Source organism: Leptonychotes weddellii, chromosome 13 (genome assembly GCF_054177405.1).
Source record: "Leptonychotes weddellii isolate Sample4059 chromosome 13, ASM5417740v2, whole genome shotgun sequence".
Classification (NCBI taxonomy): Eukaryota; Metazoa; Chordata; class Mammalia; order Carnivora; family Phocidae; genus Leptonychotes; species Leptonychotes weddellii.
This window is the reverse complement of record NC_138381.1, coordinates 39871892-39894400: the sequence shown is the minus strand read 5'-3', so window position 1 is coordinate 39894400 and position 22509 is coordinate 39871892. Positions and strand designations below refer to the sequence as shown.

Genomic DNA, 22509 nt, shown 5'->3' with positions numbered 1-22509 from the left:
CAAGGAAGAAGAAACGGGTAGGAGAAAAAGCCAAACCCCACACATCTGATTTGAAGTCTCTGTCCACCCAAATGCCAAACTCTAGGAGTTATTTATTTGTCTTCCTAAAAAAGAAAATACCACTTACTTGAATTATAAAAAAAAAAAAAAAAAGAAACAAAGGAATAGCGCTAGTTGAGCCCTGTAAATTTTTTCTTAACCCATAACACCTCACCAGCATGTTTACGTAGGCTAAAATATTTCTCAATGATTTCCTTTCCCAATCAAGTGTCATTTCAGCTTAATGTTCTCATGGTTAGTGAGAGAATTTTGTAGGGCACTCAGTTCAACTTCCTAGCTGAAAATCATGAAAATAAAAATTTGTTACGACTTTGAAAGCAATTCTGTTAGTTATTTGCAGAAGCAGATGAACATTTTCAAAAAAAGGAAGAGGTTTTTCTTATTGTTGTTGTTAAAGAAGATAAAAAACCCACACAGATATTGTATGGAAATATGGTTCTTTGTTAATGTCTGCTCTTTAAATTATAATGTCTACTTTAAAATTATATAAACATAATATATATAATTTTCCACTGAGCTGAAATATTGGGATCAGTAGCTAATATATGACATTTCCTACTACTTCAAGTTAGTCTTAGAATCTTTAAGCTACAAAAGAACATTGTTATTTCTAAAATACAATGTCTCTCCAAATAAAAAAAAAAAATCCGACTTGGTAAATAATATAATCTCCATTTTCAAATGCTTGGTTGGTAAAATGTTCTTACATTTAGTAAGGAAGACATGACAGCCTGTTTTAGACAACCAAACTATTTAGGGCTTCTTGCCTAATTTAGTCCCTGGGCATCTGGTTCTGAATGACTGACATTCAGATTCCATAAGAATTTGACTTCCCATCGTCAATCCCATATCTGATCAAGGGGACTTTGCTTAGAAACGTTTCCTTATTTCCTCTTCTAGGCGGGTAAAATCTCAACTCATGTATTTGCTATCAATCCTTCTCTGTGACTCATCCATCTTACTTATCAAAGCAATGTATCACCTTTCATCCACTTACCCTGCACCTTGAGCTTTTTGTATCTACTTTCAAATGCCTATTGTGACCCTACACCACTGCCTCTGGTATTTCCCTCAGGCTAGAACGGTGCTTCTCAATGGAGGTAATTTTGCCCCTCCCCCCCAGGGGACATTTGACCATTCCCGGGACATTTTTGGTTAACACAGTTGGGGGTTGCTACTGACACCTAATGGATGACCATAGAGGCCAGACAGAGATGCTGTTAAGCATCCCACTACACAGGACAGCCCCCCCATCAAAAAGATTTATCCAATCCAGTATGTCAATAGTGCCAAGGGTGAGAAACTATGGGCTTCAGGACCCTCCCCTTCACCCTGAGCCTGGCAAAGACAAAGCGGAAAAGCCACCCCAGAGATGGCTTCAGAAAGTCCTGGAGGCAGAGCTGTTGGACTGTCATGGGTACACCTTTATCACTGTTTCTAGTTTATATGGCTGCTATCAATCCATATGTCTGTCCTCCTGGTTATGTACACACAAACACACGGCCCTCCTCAGGCCCCTGCTTTGTAATGCCTGAACAGAGTAAGCAAGTGATAAATGCCTTTGACTTGGTGGTTGGATGGGTGAATGGATGAGAAATCCTGGGCTTTGCCTTTCACTATAAAAATCATTCCAGGTTTGGGAAAACCCATCTTATTTACATGGTAGCTGTTATTTATTCATTAAATCATACACTGGGAGTATAAACTAGCTAATTTCCCAAACTACAGTGATTCACACACCATCTTCCCAATGCTGACTTATCCTCATATTTCTGTATCATGAGTCACGTAACATTTATCTTGACATTCACTCCCTTTTAAAAAACTTAATTTATTGTAAAAGTACCATAAATGGAAGACCAACATCACCTGCCATAAATATAACTGTAAAAATAAACACACTATAATCCTTGTACTCTGGCAGTCTCTACTTGATGGAGTAGCATCTGAAGACTTGTGGTCTCCAGTTTTCTCAAGAGGCTTCCCCACATGTATCAATAAAAATCATCACACCTGTGCACCACACTTTTGAAACACTGAACTAAAGTGACATGAGCGAATGAATAAGTGAGAGCATTCGGTCGTTCATTCAGTTTGGCACACATTTAATGAATGTCTACTAGATGTCAGGCAATGTAGTATTTACTTGGATAAAATAATGAATGACGCCAGAGATAGCCTTGATATCCTTAAGTGATGGAGGCAACCATTAATGGATCACAGGAGCAGATGTACAAAGCACCTGTAGTAAGAGTTGGAAGGAGTGATACGGGGACTTCAGCAGGGGCATCCAAACCAGTCCTCAAAGTCTGGAGGGAAGAATGAATGCAAGAGACGTTTTGGGGGTAAATTGAGAGGAACGTGACAACTAAATCTATCAGTGGATGGATGGCAGTGCATGGTAAAGGCAGGTAGACTGTGATCTTGGGAGACTGGTCACATGAAATGGGAAACTGATCAGGAATCAGATTTAGGGAGATGATAGATTGCTCTTGGATGCACTGGGTTAGGGGATCGACAATTAATAATAATGTCATGAGAACTTAGAGTAAGTATAGGTTTGTGACGCTGTTCAAATTCTTAAACGGGAAGCTCCAGTTCCTTCACCTGTGAAATGCGGCTGATCGTACCATCTATCTTGTATGTCTGGAGTCTAAAAATTTTTTTGAATGCTTCATGTATGCTGACATTGTTCTAAGGGCCTTGATAAGAAAAAAAAGATAACATTTTTTGAGACTGAGTACTAACGACCTGCCAGATACACTGCTAAGCAGTATACATTATCTTATTCAGTCCTCACAATAATCCCATAAGGCAGGTGGACATTTTTTTTTTAAAGATTTTATTGATTTATTTGACAGAGAGAGACACAGCGAGAGAGGGAACACAAGCAGGGGGAGTGGGAGAGGGAGAAGCAGACCTTCCGTTGAGCAGGGAGCCCGATGCGGGACTTGATCCCAGGACCCTGGGATCATGATCTGAGCTGAAGGCAGATGCTTAACCGACTGAGCCACCCAGGTGCCCGGATTTTTTTTAATCCTCATTTTCCAGATAAGGAAACCAAGGCTTACGGAGGCAAGGAAGCTTGCACAATGACACCCAGCCATAAGTAGCAGAGACGAGATTTGAACCCAGGTCTCTCTGACTCCAGAGTCTACTGTTAATCGCTCCACTATATTAGTGCCCTCCTAGAAAGTGAGAATACGTGCATGACAAGGGGGCATCCTGAGTGGGTAGGCAGGCAGAAAGCCAAGTATTAAGATGAGGAGGGAGTGGGAACTGAGCGTGAGTGTGGGCTGTCCTTTCAAGGAGTATGGTGTTGAAAAGAAGGAGAAAATCACGTAATGTGAACATTTCCTCAGGGTTCCTATGCAGGGTGAAAAGGAGCCCATCAGCCTCACCAAATACTGAGAGCAAGAAGGCAGATATAATATCTATGTAACATAGTCTTTGCCCATCTCGGGGAATGCAGAGACTACTAGGGGTGCCCAGGGAGGGGTTGGGGACTGGCTCTCAGAGAGTGAGGGTCACCCTGCTCTACAGAGATGGGAAAGGAAATCTCCAGGCAGAGGAAACCACAGGAACAAAAGATTTGTACAAGGAGTTTCATGTGGTTGTATGAGTGTTGGACATCACTTGTTCTTCAACAGGAGGCAAGGAATCCCAGGAGGTTAGACCAAAGAAGGCTTTAGGACCAATGTCACAGAGGGTTTGGAGTGCCATGTTACAGAGCTCTGACGTCATCCTAGGGGTCGTGGAGAGTCATTTTACCACAGGGGAGACTCAGCATGTTTACAGATTATAAAGATACTTGTGGGGTTTTAGAAGGGAACCTGTAGGGAAGGGAAGACCAACACAGTGGAACACAGGAGAACATGGAGCTGAGAGCACAACAGAAAGGATCAGTAGGCTTGGAAAACAGGAAGTATTTTTCTTTCTTTGCCATGAGAAAACAATGCTGAAGAGCCAAAGTGATAGTGCCCACCCAGTAGATGCTGAGGCTGGATTTATGATGGCAACAGAGGAAAACAATAGCTAATATTTATTGGGCACAGTGCTGAATGCTTTATGCCTTGTGTTACATAACCCTTACGACCATCCCACGGGGGAGGTAATATATTTTTATCCCCATTCACAGATGTGGGAACTAAGGTTTCAGGTTAATACACTGAAGGTCAAATAGCCCATAACAGGCAGTCCCAGGATTTACACCCACGGAAGCAGAGGGCGAGCCATCAGTAGTCCTACCCGAAAAGGGCAGGAGATGGACATCAAGGGAAAGGGGTGGAGAAAAGAAAGTGCCAGGAAAAGGCACCGCCAAGTAATGCAACCTGAAGAACTGATATTTTTCTAAACCTACAGATTAAAGTAAAATAAAAAACGGAATCTCAGTAAGCATTTCAATGATTACGAGTTCAATCACCTGTAGGTGTCATATATCCTGGGAGAACAACTGAAATTACTTTTGACAGAAAGAACACTGTGAATTCTAATAGAAATAAAAGAATCTCAGGCCTGCACAAGGCCTGAAGAAGTCAGAGTAATTTATGCCTGGCCTCAGGCAGAATTACCATAAACCATCTGAGATAGATACATTTTTTTCCCCATTAAATGACTTTCAGAAAAGGAAGGTTTTCCATAATTTCCCCTAGTAACTCACTGTTGTGTTTAATAATTTCACTGTCAAGAAGCTATTTCTCACACATGATTCTAACGTTTCTAATCCATTTCCACGTTCATTTCATCGGGGGTGGGGCATGACAGCCTCAGTCCACTGCAAAATAAACTTAACCACAATTAGGCTACCGCGTCAGGCTTTCATCCTCTAAACTAAATGCAGTCTCTCTAGTTTTTATATATGGCTGGTCTGCTTTAGTAAAATGATCTTTAATTCTCTTTCTTGTCATGAAACAGCCAGACTCAATGCGATAAGAATATTGCCGTGTGCAAACATGAGGAAGCCCCATTTCTGTATCTTCCAATGAAAAGTGTGAATGAAAGAGAAATATTTATATTGGGGGATGAGCTACATACCTACACAGTATATGAGCAACCTGGCACTCAAGAGAGAATGTTAGAAAACACCCCCTATTCTCAAACAAAATATGCATGCATGCTGATTACTGGCATTTAAGAACTGCACTTCATACGGTAATGGAAGAGGTGAAAAGACATGCATGCTCCAAGTATCACTGAATGAAAAGTACTACTGCAAACACTAAATTTCAACTATCTCCAATACAGAATATTCCTGGACAAAGAATCAGTGACACCCGGAAGTTAATAGATACATGTTACAGGCATACATCTAACTCCTAAGTAAGGCTCCCAGCTCAGTTCAGTTGTGAATAAAGTAATCTTGATTTGTTCATACTACTTTATTAAAGTGCTTCTAGCACTATCTTGCGTATATAATTAATTGCAATAGTAATGTTTTCTTCGATCGAATTCAAGTGAATGCTACTGGGGCAAATAAAGCGTCATAAAAACCAACTCCTAAAATCCTTGTCAATAATATTTATTACAGTAGGTATAGTGTTTCCTTTTGACATACTTAATCTGAGGTCTCAGATTATGAGACCTCATACTATAAAAGCTGGCTCAGCCAGAAATCTACAAAGCACAAATGTCTATGAATTAGCACTTTGATAATTCACTCACGCAATGATTACTGATGGTCAATAATGAGCTTGAGAATCTCTTAAGAAAATGGTCAGAACAGCATAGAGAAAGAGTGTAAAAGATTCATTAGGGACAGGGTTTTCGGGAGAGGATATAAGTGGGGCTTAAATAGAAACATGAAGAAATGGAAGGTTCAAGAGCAAGAAAAAGGTGCAAGGCATTCCTGCTAGAAGGAATCACATGACCAAAAACACAGAGGTGTGTCTGAGGACCAAGGGGTTGAGGTCTGTCACAGTGAGATGAGCATTGAGAATTAACCAAAATGCCCATCCACTCTCAGACTGTGACACTACATGGTATTTCAGTGTTGTCAACATTTTATGCCTTTTTCAACAAAAATTATGCCAGAAGTCTGTCTTTCTCCATTTATAACTTTAAAGGCTTGTCAGTAGAATTAATGCCATTGCTAGTCTTCAAGCCTGTTAAGTAAGTTAATCTTAGAGTCAAGGGGAAAATTCTAATAAAGGAGATAATCTCTTTTTACCAAACCAGGTTATCCAGAGAGGCTACAAAACACCTCAGCACACATGTTATTTGTAGCCTCTTAAAAATATGACTGTTGGGGTGCTCACTTCGGCAGCACACATACTAAAACTGGAATGATACAGAGAAGATTATCATGGCCCCTGCACAAGGATGACATGCAAATTCGTGAAGTGTTCATTATTAAAAAAAACTAAATGACTGTTGGGGCTCTGGGGTGGTGCAGTTGGTTGAGCATCCGACTCTGGGTTTTGGCTCAGGTCATGATCTCAGGGTCATGGGATCGAGCCCTACGTGGGGCTCCATGCTCAGAGCAGAGTCTGCTTGAGACTCTCTCTCCCTCTCCCTCTGCCCCTCCCCACCCCCACCCCACCCCCAAAATAAATAAATAAATCTTAAAAACAATATGACTGTTAAAAATTAACCTAAATTTATGCACACATTATTTGGGCACGGTTTTTAATTTAATTCCTCACAAAAACATTTGAATGTAAGGGAAAACTGAGAAAAATGTCAAGAATTTAAAAAATCAGATACCAGATGTATCTAATGAACTTAGTCAATTATACTCTAAATATTACATGGACCGGCAATGATTTATCCAGTATGCATACATCATTTAACCAATTCAAAGTTCGGTAGAAAATAGCACAAGATTTCTTTAAAAAATTGATATTGAATAATACTGTCTATGTATTGTTACCTGGAGATAAACTGCATGTCATACCACGTGCACCTTTAAGATTAAACAACAAATTCAAATAGTTTTTGGTTGGCTTACTTCTCTATCAAGTCCAGCTGCCACTGTGATAATATCACCAGTCTCATTGTTGATTGTAAACATGTTGGGCGAAGGGGTGCTCGGAGCCTGGGACAGGATTCTGTACCTCAGCATCCCGTTTAGGGCATTTGGATCATCCGCATCAATAGCAGTGACCGTCATCACATATGTTCCTAGAACAGTACACATGGAAAATGAATGGTCACCCTGCACTTGAAGGTCTCCTAAATAGATATACCTAAAAGGTGTATTTGCCTTTCGGATCAATCTTAGTTTCACTTTTTCAAAACAAACATTTAGTCACTTAGATTTAATTAAAAATGCTACTGATAAGAACAGCACTCGCTTTAAAAAATATAAAACATGGTTTAGATCCTCGAAAGGAAAATTATTAAAAATGTATACATTTGTAAAGACTCATTTTATAAGTTCACTATATGACTCAAAGAAAAGATCACTTCAGACCTTTATTTACATAAAATGCAAATAATAGTATAGATGCCATTAGCAACATCTTTTATGGCCACTGATACTTTCCCTTTGCCATGTTTTCCTCTGTTATACAAGAACATCGAAAATGACATGCTGAGCATGATTCTCCTCAATGCCTAAGTCACTTTCTGAAAGTAAGCTGTGTGCATAACGATGCACACTCCATTTACTCAGGTCATAAGGAATCATTCCATGCATTACTGTTTTGGTACACTGAATAGGGGTTTGGCATTGTGGTTCATTATTTCCTAGGAGATTACAAGAGCAATGTAACAAACTGAGGGACTTCAATTTATTAGATATTTTGGAAAGGAAATCTACAACGCATTAGAATCAAATAAGTTCAAACTAGCTACACACCCTGTGTAATTTAGAAGTAGAGAGAAAAGTAGTTACTATTTAGGAAGGTTTGTTCTGTAGGATGTTTATAAGAACTAGCATATAAAATTTTCCATCTCTAATTTAAATTCGTCACGAGTGCTCTAAGCTCAGTTCTTCTTTAGAACCTCTCCATGCTACAATTTTGCCCCAGAATTCATGAAGGCTTGATCACGTTATTCAAATCTCTTTCCAGAGATTGTCCCTTTGAGTGAGACACTTCTGATTATGTGCCCACTCTACACCCTTATTTTTTTTTAAAGTTCATTGCATATGTGCTTGCTTCCTTGGCTTTTATTTTTCTCCCCTACTAGAATGTAAGCTCCAGTAGGACAGGTTAGGGTTAGGGTTAGGGTTAGGATTAGGGTTAGGGTTAGGGTTAGGAACTACTGTGTCAACACTGTGCCCACAGTGGTAAAACAGTGACCAGCATACAGCAGAGACTCTATAAACGTTTGCTGCATGAACAAATGAATGGTCAAAACAAAAAAAGTATATTCCAGAATGTTGAACCAAAATACTGATTACAATGCAGTTTAATTCAAGATCCTTACAGAACGACTATGGGAAATACATGCATGAAATGTCTATGGGAGGCTTTCATGGAAATTCACGATCAAATGCATAAGAAATATATCTTTAATGGTTTATTTTTGACAATTTTCGTGAAGCAGTACTTTTAATAAAGTTAGAAACAACAGAGGAACATATGAAATAAGTGATTTAAAAAAATAACAAAAAATAATTTCCGCACGTAAAAAATCTTTATCTTCATTTATCTTTAGAATATGTGTATAAGACTAGTGTTTTAGTAAGGATATGTTTAATGTTCTTTGATTTTATAGTATTTTAAAATACCAAAGAAAGCTACTCTGGAATGTGACTCAGAAGGAGCCACAGATGGTTGAACTTCCCGCACAGCCCCATCCTCCCACTCCAGCTCCCCTCACCCCCCACCTCTACTTCCTTTCTGAGGATATAGACAGGTACAATTGAACCAAGAAAAAGTGCCAATCTAAGGCATATGTGGTTATATCTATAAATTGGCATATGTGTAAAGGAGCTACTGGTATTAACTGGCGTAGGTGACAAAGGTAATATGTAGCACTATTTTAAATGTTGAGGCTCTCAAAATAAAAATAAAGACGTAGCTAATTAAATCTCTCCAAACACCAAATCATCTCAGGAAAGCTGGTGAAACACTATCTTTTCCCACCTCTCTACCCACTGGTTTTCTTGTTCACTAGTTTTTCAAACTAAATTGGCCTTCCTAGCCTTGGTCTTCTGAAGTTCACAGTATTTTCAAGGACCCGAGTCTAAAATCACTGCACGATGGTGAGAGGGTTTGGCAACTCCTGTTTCTAGGCTAGGACACTTTCCATGACACTAGTTTAAAAGTGTGGGCTGCAGAAGACATTAGGGTCATTCCAAAGTAAATATCCAGTGTCACCACAGCTGTCTCCAAGCCCCCTCTCTGCTTTTTGGCTTTACCTAGGAATACCAAGTACATTTCAGACTCTCTAATTGAGTTTTACTTGCTCCTCCGAGTAATATGATAAAATCTGTACTTTATAAACAGAAAGTTCCTGGTCTTCCAGCACTCACTTTTTAGCCACACCGACTTTACCAACTGCAACAGAATGAAAGGATCCCATAGATCCTATAATATAGAATCAGAGACTTTAGTGTATATTTTTTTCCAAAGTGGGAAGTGATATTTTTCTGTTTTCTCTCTTCAATCGGTTTTTTCTTGTTACCTTCTTTTTTCCCTAAAATCATTTCGCATGAAAGAAAGTAACACCAAAAGGCTCACATGATTTCTCCTTTTCTTGCTTATAACCAGTGCTGAATTACACAGCATTTCCTGAATCTCTGAATTATTATGTTCAAACTTACCGGGCTTTGACCCCTCAGGAACTGTCCCATTCCAAACCTGGTGTAAGAACTCTGGTCTGTTATCGTTCATATCAATAACATTGATGACAATGTCAATAGGGTTCTCCACTTGATTTCCATTAATATCCACTGCATGTGCCCTCAACTGCAAAAATAATTAGAAAACAAAACTATTTAACACTTTTATGTCTCAAGTGAGAAGATAAAATATACAATCACCATGCTACCAAAATCGCAAGGGTGAACAGAGAAACTGAAGAAAAAGCTACTCTCCCCAACAAAATTTAAGTTAGCCAGGGCACCTGAGTGGCTCAGTCTGTTAAGCGTCTGACTCTTGATTTCGGCTCAGGTCAGGATCTCAGGTTCCTGGGATTGAGCCCTGTGTCGGGCTCCCCAATGGGTGTGCAGTCTGCTTCAGATTCTCTCGCTCCCTCAGCCCCTCCCCACCAAAATAAATAAATAAAATCTTTAAAAAAAAATTAAATTAGCCAAACTTCATGTGATTAGGATAGATATTGTAGTAAAAAGCCAACACTTACTATTTGCTAGGCATTGTGCTCAGTTTTACGGATTTTAACTCATTTGATCCATATACAAAAGAGTGAGGCAGAAATGATAAGCGCTTGAAGGTGAAGAAATTGAGCTTCAGAAAAGCTAAGTGATTTTGCTCTGTCTCTTGACAGAGCCCATAGACAAAGCCAGTTCTGTCCAGTTCCCAAATCCTTTTGCTAAATCCGTACATATGAGTCAGGGTAATTAAAAATGTACTGGGCACAGAGTAGTCGTAGAGATTAAAAGAACAGAAGAGAACTTAGAATTAAATGTGTTTAGGGAATTTTAACACTAGGTGGGTTTTTGTTTTCATTGTAAAAGTCACTCGCCAACATTAAAAGTGTGTGAGTATATAAGACAATTGTTCCTCTCCCAAGCTTGAGTTCTCAGTTTTACAGGTATTCTAAAAATTTTATCTTTTTTTTTTAAATTAATACAGTCACTCAGCTACTCTTGGCAGAATATCCTCAAAATCTTTTAATCCAGCACATAGAGATCCATTACATTCTTTTCAATAGCTGTGTAGTGTTCCGTTGAATTGCTTCTTTTTAACGGGAATGCTTCTGTGGTTTTTTTCCTGTGAAGTATCATGCTGGCTAATGGTTTCTGTTGGATATGCTTCATCAAGTTAAAGAAGCATCAACATATCCCCTTTTTAAAAAATTTAGAGGTTATTTAACACATGAAACAATGTAAATTTTATTATTGCCTTTTAACAGCTATAAAATAATCCTTTTTCCTTCACTTATTTAATACATTACATGTTAATAGATCTTCACACTGAAACATCCTTGCAATTCTATAATTGATTCTTTTTTTTTTTTTTTTTTATGAGTATCGTTCTTTTCTGTGCTGGCAGTAAGAATCTGCAGAGCAAGAGTTGACCCCAAAACTGATCTGAGTTTTTAACCACAGGAGTTCAGATAATGAAACTTCATACAGGAAGAATTATTTAGAATTTTTGTATTGATATTATTTATATTCATAAATCCAAGACTAGTCTAATTAGAGACTGGTCTCTCGTGTGCTATCTTTATCAAGTTTCCCTATTAATGAGCTTTTGTCTTTATGAAAGGTTTGGAAGTTTTACTTATATCTTTATGGTTTAGAACAATATAAAAAGCACTAGCATTACATGTTCCTGAAGGATTAAAAAAAACCTGGTTGATGAACTGGTTGATGAAACAATCAAGTCCTTTGGAAGAAGGGAATGCTGAGTAGTACTCAAGAGTTTAAAAAAAATTTTTTTAAACTTTTACACCCAAAGTAGGGCTCAAACTCATGACCCCAAAATCAAGAGTCAGATGCTCTACAGACTGATCCAGCCAGGCGCCACCCTCCCTTTTTAAAGAATAACTCTCATTTTATTTTTTTAAGCTCTACATCCAATATGGGGCTTGAACTCATGACCACGAGATCAAGAGTCTCATGTTCTACCCACTGAGCCAGCCAGGCACCCTTGAAAAAGTTTTAAAAATTTCTCATATGCTATTCGTCTGTTTAGATCTATAGGAATCTTGCTCTACCACATATCAATATTTTAACAATTTTCAAAACTTCAATAATTTAAAAAGTTTTTACAAGTGCAAAAATTCAACAAATATGTTATTGTTCAGTGTAAGAGTCTAAAAACAAACACATGCATATGTGGAATAAAAAGTTTTGAATGACTAAGTATCGATGATAAACCACTGGGAATACTAATTCAATACATGGGACAACTGGCTATCTACAAAGGAAAAACAAAGTGGATCTATATACCTCTCTCCTTTTAGTAAAATAAACTGCACAGAGGTTAAAAATATAGATGCAAAAATAAATAAATAAATACAACAGATAAAATTGGGGAGATTAGAATCTTGGAGTAGAGAAGGCTTTTATAACCATCTCTAAAACAAGACTTTATGATAAAATTGAAAAACACAACTAATTTTACAATGCAAGAACTATAGTAGGGTAAAAATTATTAACAAAGTTTAAAAACAAACAACAGAAAAGGAAAATATATGACAAATTAAACATTAACATCCCTAATAGATAAGAGGTTCTTAACACTAAGAATAAAAAGTAAACAAGCCAAAAGAAAATTCAACAGAGAGGGGCGCCTGGGTGGCTCAGTTGGTTAAGTGTCCCACTCTTGATTTCAGTTCAGGTCATGATCTCAGGGTCATAAGACTGAACCCCATGTTGGGCTCCACACTGGACATGGAGCCTGCTTGGGATTCTCTCTCTCCCTCTCCCTCTGCCCCTCCCCCCACCTCTAAAAAACCAAAATTCAACAGAGAACAGGAATAGGAAATTCACTCTGATTAGATATTCAACGTAGGCAACTTAAAGCATTAAGATCATTTCTTTGCAAATGACAGTTCGAGAAGTAAGAGAATAGAGTGGAGAAAGTATATCTCCTACACAGTGGGCAGGCAGTGCAACATAATGCAACCATTCTAGAGAACTTCACTATATTTATTAAAATAATTCCAATTTTAGGAATTTATTCCAAGGATATAATGGGCAAATGTACAAAAAAATGTTCCCTGCCACATTATTTATAGTTGCAAAATAAAATAAAAAAACTAAGTTACCCAAATGTCTACCCATAAGTAATTAGTTAAAATTACATTACATTCATTCAACAAAATAATTTGAAGCAATTGAAAATGATGCTGTAAGTAAATAATTATTTACTGACATGGAAATATGCTAAATCTTGTGATTGCAAAAGTGACAAAAGCTGGTTTCAGAGAATGATGCCAATTTCAGAGAAATACATTTATGAATCTAGGCAAAGAGAAACATCCTACAGCATATCACCAAAGTGTTCCAAAAAAAAAAAAAAAAGAAACAAACAGGTTGGTTTTATGTACTGAGATTACAAATCATTGTTACTTTCTCATTAGTATTGCATTATTTGAAAGTTTTTATAATGTGCATATATTCTGTCTAAAAAAATGATAATTTCATTGCAAGTTTTAGTTATTCATGCAGAAACTGGAGAAGTAATAAAGACCAACTTAGGTTTCTATATTAAACTCATGAAAAAATTGTTGAAATCTTGTTCCAGGAAATGTGTAAGCATGGCTAAAAAAAAAAAAGAAAAATGCCTCTTGGAATTTGATTAATATTAGGAAATTCTTGAGTTTTAAAACACTCACTACAATTAGTATTTTTAAATTGGAAAAATCAGTTTCAAATATATATGTATATTTAAAAATATGAACATATAAATTATATACATAAAGTTGTGATAACTCACCAAGAAAACAGATAAAACAGAAAAATAAAGAGCATAAAAATGAACATAAGAAATATAATAAGGTACTATATCTAAGAAAATATTGCTCAGATTGGCAGATTGATGAAACCAAGTGTTGGTGGGTTATGAGAGAAAGGGAAATCTCAATTTCTGGTTGGGAGCATCAAAATGGCACATCTTTCTGGAAGGAATACAGCCAACGAATAACAAAATTAAAATGTACTACCCATTTTCTAAGACTATTTCATGGTAACAATCAGACCAAGAAGAATAGATAAAGATGACGAACACAGATGTCTATTGAAATTGTAAGAAACTGTCATTAAAATTATAGCCTAATTGCTTCTTGGCCTTTTGGCTAAGATCAAGTGTAAAATTATAGCCTACACATTTAATGGAATACTATACAGTCATTAAAAGTGTTGTTATCTCTATAATTTACAGGCAACAATTTTGACCTCCTTCATGTAAATTTGTTCCTGTAAGTCCTTAGCCACACCAACATGTAAAGGGTAAGGAGATTTTTGGCAATTTCACTTTCTTCTTCGGCACTGTTTGTTTTTTACCCTAAGCATTCATCAATCCTATAAAAACAATGAAATCATTACAACAAATTGAAAAGGCTACAAAGCTCACTTCTGGTATTAAACCTGTCAGTATCAAAGCTCTAAGGTCAATGTTAAGAGGCAAACGTTAAGCTCTACACAGTTAGAAGAGTATTAATACATCAGATTATCAGCGGGCTGAAATCTTACATGAAACCGGGCTATCAGCTCACGATCCAGAGGCTTGGTCACTGACAGCTGACCTGAGATGGGGTTGATAATGAAGATACCGGTTGGAGGCTGATCAGCTCCTGGCCCCGTTACGCTATACCGTAGTGAAAGGTTTTTATCTCTATCCGACCTGATCTGAGGATCAAGAAGACAATCATTAAATGAGAGACTAAACGAGCTCTTTATCAGGACAGGACATGCCACACCTCATGCCCTTTTTCAGTTACAAACTTAACAGCGTCTCTTCCCAGAAAACAAGTCCTTTTTCTCATCCTAGCTTCTCGGTGATAAGCTTCAAAAAGAGATGTCACCTATCACCGGAAAGACTAGGGCCAGTATTAACCTCTAAAAGAACACTCGCTAGGAGCAGTGCCAACAAGTCAAATTTAAGGAGTGTCAGTTTTTTAAACTGCATCAAATTGTATCCAGGGAGATTATAGGTTATAATATTTAACATAAGAACAGGTGTCCAATTTAATTGAAATAAAACTTGTTTACCTTTTTGTATCAGTTAGGAGAAGACATAACTGTTTAGGCCACAGTGTGAAACAACCTTACATGGGAACTCTAATGTTATGGGTGAGCTTGGAAGTCAGATTTCTGCACTTGCATTATAGTGACATTATTCACTGCAATTCCAAAGCTTTCCATGTCATTTTAAGGTGGCACCTATTACTCCAAATTCTTTATTAATAACAAAACATACAAGAGATCATTTTACAATACATTTTTATGCTCTCAAAAATTCAACCCACTATAGGCTCACTGCCTTTTCCTCCAAATCTAATAATTTCCCAGAAAAATAAGTTTATAGGTGAGCTGACATAGGAAAAGACTATAGAAAGGGAGGAAGAAGAACAGCTCAGAGAAAGCGCCAATTGGCAATACCTTTGCAGGTGATAATAACAGATCTTTATGTAGTAGGTAAATATACTTAACCCAGTAACAGAATCTAGTTTATTATTTTTCTTGTTAAGGCAAAATTCTCTTTTTACTCATTGTCCATTAAAGTAGAAAAAAAAAGCCTTTATTTGGGGGTTATGTTGTTCATTGTTAAATTGAATTATAATGTGCATTAAAATAAAATACGCAATACAAAAAAATGACTTATTAAAAAATACAGCTTTCAGTAAGTATGTATTGGAATGCTAAATTAATCATGCACACAAACATCTACATTCAAATAAATAAATACACAATAACTTTGTCTTTTTTCCTTTTGTAATAAACAATGGGTTGCTAATTTTAGTAAACATACACAACTACCTGTGATTTTTTTTCTCCACATCTGATGGTATACATTTGGAGTAACTGAAAAAAAATTACTTCTCAGATTTATAAAAGCCTATGGCTTTGCACAGCCCCCGGGATTCTGTTAATGGTATCAGAGGTCACTTCCTTTTTTCTTTAAAAAACTCTCAAATGCACTTGGTGCTGGCCTTTTTAGCAATGATTGCCCCTTTATTTCTTCTTTGGCTCAAAAGCTATCTGTAGAGGGCAAAGATCATCATGGAGAGCACAGCTGTCAGACAGGGAAGTGAAGGGGGTGTGTGTGTGTGTGTGTGTGTGTGTGTGTGTTTATGTGTGTTGTGAGAAAGGGTATGGTCTGGGTGTGGATGCATGTTGGAGTTAGGGCTTACGTATTCACACACTCAACAGACTGCATCGTCCGTGGTGTAGGGGACCCACAGAGAGCTCTACTTACACATAATCTGAGATAATAATTTTTTTTAAAAAGAGGCTCTATACAACACTATAGACATTTCATCTATGCAAAAAAATATATTTTTAATACATGTTGTAAAGTCTATCTTGTGATAAAACAGACAAAAGCGTTTCTAACATACACTTGACACATGCCATGGAGACAATTAAAATTGTGCCAGCCTACCCTGACAAGCTCTTGAGGAAAAGGTCCCCTGGAGTTTTCTGGCAAGTTGATTGGAGGGATAACCCAGTCTCTCTTCTGCCTTTGTAGGTGGCCATTGTGCTTAGTCACTTGTCTTGGGAATACTATTTCTTCAATTTGTTGTGATTCCTTTGCATTAAAATACAAGACATTGCTGAGTACTAGGAAAAACATTTTCTGAAAGACAGCAATATCAATGGATACCTGACAGTGTAGGGTTCACTGTTCTGAACAAGAAAATTCACCTGGAGGCCCTCTCCTCATCCCTCTATTAAAATAATAGAAAACACCATAAAATTTGGGGGTTACACTCATCATTGAAGGATTGAATTCCAAACAATTTATTATGTGGCACATCTGTGTAAACTATTTGCAGTTTCTATAACCATCTTAGGTAGGAGTTAATATTGAGCAAAATTTAATGGTGTCCTTTTATACATCTCTCATTAGTTTAAACCACAGTTCAGGTAATGTGCTACTGTACATTAAATTTAGATCTTGATGTGCTAAAATATAATTTGAATTCCAAGAGAAGTTTAATACATACTGCTAAGGCATGTCTCAAATATTTATGACCCTATTAAATCCCACAGAATTAATGCTGTAATTATTCTAAACCTATGTCAGCCATGATGGATGCTGTAGATGACCCATTTTGCACACTGGGTATTAATCTCTGCTGGATGTCAACATTTTCTTCTGTTTCTCCTTATATCTGTAGACATTTTAGCCATTAGCCCTTGCTGCTTCCATGCAAATATCCAAGCTAGTTTGCTGGAACACAGCGAATCATCAACAACAAAAGCATCTTTTCACTCAATTAGTTACCAGTTTCTCCCTCTGTAGTCCCCAAATGACATGATTTCCCTTAACAGTTAATAGATTAATAAATTACATTTCACATAATAAAAGTCTAACATTGGGACAAGAGAAAAATGATATCTTTTCCACGAATACACTTACTCATATTTGATTATGGGTGTGTATGTCACACTTAAAATTAAATAGCAGAAGTGAACGTGTGTATTCTTATCTCCCACAGTACAATAAGTCTACAAAATGTAATAGTTATACTTCATGAAATTATGGACTTCAAAATAGATGATTTTGGTGTCTCCTCATATTTTTTTCGAATTAACACGAATTAGAATATTCAGAAACTAATAGTTATCATAACTTTACTGAAGAAGTTATTGTATCTTATTAAAAATTCCTAGTATAGTGATTTATACAAAGTAAGTGCTCAGTAAATGTTTGCTGAATTTAATCAAACTGTACTTTGTTGGAAGTCTATCTACTTCTTTTATTCTGGTTCATAGCAGCTTCCACCAGAGGGAGTATATCATTCCTTAAAAGTTAGGTCAGTAGTATAAATAATTCATACTCCCCAATTTGATTATTAAGGGACAAGACAAAAACCCAATACTCCTAGCTAGAAATGCTTTCCTATTGCTACTGTATATCTGTACTTCCCATTTAATAGACTTTACTAGTGACATCTTGCAAAGAATTATTTTCGGGTTATATTTAACAGCTTGTAAAGCTTCAAAAAAACTTAAAACAAACAACTACTTCTAATTTAAATTAAGTTACAAATCTCAAAGTATAAACAACCGTTTCAAACACAATTTCAGATAGCTTAAATATATATTTAGTCTAAGTTAAGATTAAAAAAAACCAACAAAATAATATTGAAGTGGCTGAAGATGATAAAAATTCAAATATTGGCCAATGTGACGTAAAGCAAAGCATCTATTTAGTTCCAACTGTATAAATCTCATTTTTAAAACATAACTCCAAAGCCATGTTTGGATACTCTACCTTCACTGAATCCTCAGGTAAGGTAGGCTTGAGGCTCAATTTTACTGCTACTTGCCACTTTTCCTGGGTCTCCTTATCTTGGGCGTATATCAGGAACTTGGCATGCTCAGAGGAGAGGGGAAAGCTTCTCACAGCATACACCATACCGTCTTCATCCACCTTAAAATCTGCTGGCTCACTGCTTTCATACTGGACTTTCCTTTTTCCATTGCAGTTGCTGAACTTCACTGTAAGAGATAACAAACCTACAAGTCACATGATAATACAAACACAGAAATGTCTAAGTCTGGGTCCCGCTTAGGTTAAAGGGTAAAACGCGGTACGCATAAAACACAGAAGTTTCAGTTTTACATTATTAAAGGAATTCTCATACTAAAGATCCCAGATTATGATTCTGAGTTGGTCCCCAGAATCTCCTTGTTCCAAAGCCTTTCCCCTCCCTCCACATTCCCCTGCATCTTGGAGCCCTTGGCTACACCTGTTTTTTCTGCCATGCTCTCCCTCTCTCCCTGATATTATCTGCCACTCCTTAACAAAACTCCCACTCATCCTTTCCGTCCCAGCTCCAGAGTCACTGAAGGTGGAACCATCCCTAGTTCTCTATCTTCATGTAGCAATCTGAACTCTACTACCACAGTTTTATAGCCATTCCTGACATTCACGGTGAGAGGTACTGTCAGGGCCAATTTTCTTAGTTATCTTGAATACTTTGCACATTTCCGGGCACACAGTCTTAACTTATAATTTCTGAATAAATTCTTCAAGGAAGAAAGCAATAACTTTTATTAATGTTGAATGCCCACCATGCTCTAGAATTACAAGACCGTAGTAGTAATTAAAACGGGAATAATTTGCAATTTCTAATCCTCATGGTGCTTATAATAGTTCTATGAAGCAGTAACAATTTATAAATTTTCAGACATAAAAATAAAACATATCTCAAAATATATATCTTATCTTTATTTAACATGTAATGACTTAAAATTGAAAAAAAAAATCAATGCTTTCTTAAAAGCAACATCAACCTGATGGACTCTGAAAAACAAACTGAGGGTTCTAGAGGTGGAGGGGTGTGGGAGGATGGGTTAGCCTGGTGATGGGTATTAAAGAGGGCACGTTCTGCATGGAGCACTGCGTGTTATACGCAAACAATGAATCATGGAACACTACATCAAAAACTAATGATGTAATGTATGGTGATTAACATAATAATAAAAAAGTGCAAAAAAAGAGCAACATCAATCAGCTTATGTCTCATTGGATAACAACACAAAAGTTAAACCACATGCTTATAAATGTAGGACTAAACATAGTCAAGCCAAAGTAAAATTATAAAATAATAAAAATATTCTCTAAGGAAGATGATTTCCTTTGAAATCCTCAATCATTCTTTATGAGGAAAATTTCTCTGGGAATAGCATAAAGGGAGCAAAGAAAAAACAATGTTTTAAATTTCTGTAAACATGTGATGTTATGTCCTAACCCCAATTTGTACATAGGATATATTCTGGAAAGCAATTAATAGGTACACATTACAAAATATAATCATATACTACTTTTTGCATTTTTCAAATATCTAAGTAAATTTTTCAAACTCCCACTCCACATATGGATTGATGAGTTCTTTTGTTTTCATTAATATAAATTCACTGAGATGTGCACAAGATCACAGCCAAATAATATGCAAGCTTATTTCCCTTAGTAACCATAAAATCCTTGATAACAATAATAAAATACTTTAACTACTGAATATATTATTTCCCACATAGTCCCACATATATCATCCTTCATTTTTCAAACATCTAAAAATGAAAATAAAAGTTATATCTCATGGGGCGCCTGGGTGGCTCAGTCGTTAAGCGTCTGCCTTCGGCTCAGGTCATGATCCCAGGGTCCTGGGATCGAGCCCCGCATCGGGCTCCCTGCTTGGGGGAAGCTTGTTTCTCCCTCTCCCACTCCCCCTGCTTGTGTTCCCTCTCTTGCTGTGTCTCTGTCAAATAAATAAAATTAAAAAAAAAAAAAAGAATAAAGTTTGAAAAAAGAAGTTATAACTCACACTAAATTATGTTAAACCAGAATATTTGTCTTCGGAGTAGAAGTATCCCAAAAGATACTTATTTACCCCATCTTACTTGCCACGCGATTTAAAAGTGAAAAATAGGTAATCTGTTCTATAGAACAATGCCATCTACTGCTAATCTTTTATTAAAGACAAACTGAAAAGTAAAATTGATTTGGGGGAACCCTGCTGAGAAAGCAAAATTCAAGACTTACCATCTTTGTATAAAAACACCTTTTTATATCAGAAAAGGTATTTGTGAACTTAAAAACATAACGTAGATCAGACCTTTGCACTTTTTTGTTCCTTTTTTACCACTCTAGCATGGACCCTCATCAATTCACACCTGGATTGTTGCATCTGCCTCCTATAGGTCTTCTCCCTGCTCCAGGTCATTGAGCATCTACTCCTAGACTAAACCTCTGTTGCTCAGCCAGGTCTCCTCCATGCTTACTATCAATAATATTATATACCCTCTTTCATCTGGTGTACAATGCTCTTTTCGCTCTTGGTCACTTGATCTCTTTGGTAATTTTTGTACATCATCTTCTAAAACGTATTCAACCCAGTTGGATTTCTCAGTCATTCCCCTATCTCACTGCAGCCCAAACCCCATGCTCACCACTTTTTCTGGAAAGCTCCTCCACCCCCATTCTCCATGCCACAGCTCCAGAGCCAGGCCATCATTTGGGCATAGGGTCCACCTAGATGATCTTTAGAAGATGGCAGCCAATGCCCTCATTTGGGAAGGCTTCAAATTTTTTATTTTAATTTAATTTTAACTCTTATTTGTTTTTACATTTCCTGTCCATGGAAGCACATATTAGCACTTTATTTTCATTAGGATTATTATAAGAAATAATGTCTACTTATTAATGGTTTCATGTGACTAAATCTTCTCTCTGTAAGTAGACTGTAAACTCATTTTGGCTTCCTGACAGTGAGTCTTGGTTATTCTGTTTCCTAGGACACCTAAAAGTGACAGAGACAGTATAAATGCTTATTAAATTTTCACAGACTAATTATATGGTGAATACCTTACAACTTTTCAAAAAACTTGAAAATAGGCAGGAAACATAGAAGTATGTCCAGCCTGCTGCAGCAATAACGTTCAGCAACCACCACAACAAAAAATCTTTAAGTAATTTGACTTTGTATTCAGTTGTTGGGGGCGAAAGAAAATAAATTAATAGTTGTTGCATGCCCGACATTGAACAAGTTACTGAAGATTAGGTTATCTACTTTAGCCTTAGCAATAACCTCCTGAAGTGGAAATCATTATTTCTGTTCTACAAATGGGGAAAGAAAATTCAGAGAGTCATCCGTGCCCATGGCTTGACTTTAGGTATTCTCCTACCAAAGCAAAAAAGAATCCAACTAAACTCGTGACTCGTAAGTTCCCGAAACCTAAACCTTTAGTAAACAGAATAAAGACAAAGGGGTTCGATAAATGCTCATGAAGAGAATAATGCCACATTTAGATCTCCAAAAGTACCAGAGTAAAGAGTATTATTAAAAAGAAGTCCTTAAGTTAGAGTGTACCCTAAATGTCCCCTAAAGGGGAGTAGCTGGGCCCTTGGAAGTGGGGTACAGAGGGGCAGCCAGCAGAAGGGGAAATTCACGCTCACTCTTCCAGTGCCTGAGGATTCTGTTAATTTGGTACTCAGCTACCTACTTGGATTCAGGTGTCAGAATGATGCAGGGAAGGGAAAGAAGGCGGCCTTTAAAGAAAAATGCATTTGCAAAGAAGGAAAAAAAATATGCCTTTTCCTATAAAGGGTCACGGAACATCCTATGAATGAGAAGTGGTTGACCTCAGGGAAAACTCTCTGCAGGAAATTGCATAAAGGTCAGTTCTTTCTTTCTTTCTTTTTCTTCCTTCCTTCTTTCCTTCCTTCCTTTTCTTTTTCTCTTTCTTTCCTTCCTTCCTTCCTTCCTTCCTTCCTTCCTTCCTTCCTTCCTTCCTTCCTTCCTCAGGGAGTCTGACACTGGGGAAAACTGCAGGAAATTGCATAAAGGTCAGTTCTTTTTTTTTTTTTTTTTTAAAGATTTTATTTATTTATTTGAGACAGAGAGAATGAGAGAGAGAGAGAGCACATGATAGGGGGGAGGGTCAGAGGGAGAAGCAGGCTCCTTGCTGAGCAGGGAGCCCGATGCGGAACTCGATCCAGGGACTCCAGGATCATGACCTGAGCCGAAGGCAGTCGCTTAACCACCTGAGCCACCCAGGCGCCCAATAAAGGTCCTTCCTTCCTTCCTTCTTTCTTTCTTTTTCTTTTCCTTCCTCCCTTCCTTTCTTCTTTCTTTCTTTCTTTCCTTCCTCCCTCCCTTCCTTTCTTTCTTTCTTTCTTTCCTTTCTTTTCTTTC

General features: G+C 37.2%; 1 protein-coding gene and 1 non-coding gene across 3 annotated transcripts in view; one reads left to right on the top strand and one right to left on the bottom strand.

The window, feature by feature from the left end:
* The window catches only part of CDH2 (cadherin 2), a 210119-nt gene that overhangs the window by 41453 nt on the left and 146157 nt on the right, over positions 1-22509 (bottom strand). For both annotated transcript variants that reach the window (XM_081801460.1, XM_081801459.1), the window contains exons 3-7: positions 18084-18310; positions 16245-16391; positions 14333-14488; positions 9773-9917; positions 7007-7179 (exon numbers count right to left, since the gene is read on the bottom strand). In XM_081801460.1, the coding sequence (XP_081657586.1) occupies positions 7007-7179; positions 9773-9917; positions 14333-14488; positions 16245-16391; positions 18084-18310 (848 nt within the window). The remainder of the gene's footprint in view (positions 1-7006; positions 7180-9772; positions 9918-14332; positions 14489-16244; positions 16392-18083; positions 18311-22509) is intronic.
* Positions 6307-6413, top strand: LOC115941177 (U6 spliceosomal RNA). Its single transcript, XR_004075931.1, has one exon. It is a non-coding gene; the product is annotated as a U6 spliceosomal RNA (small nuclear RNA).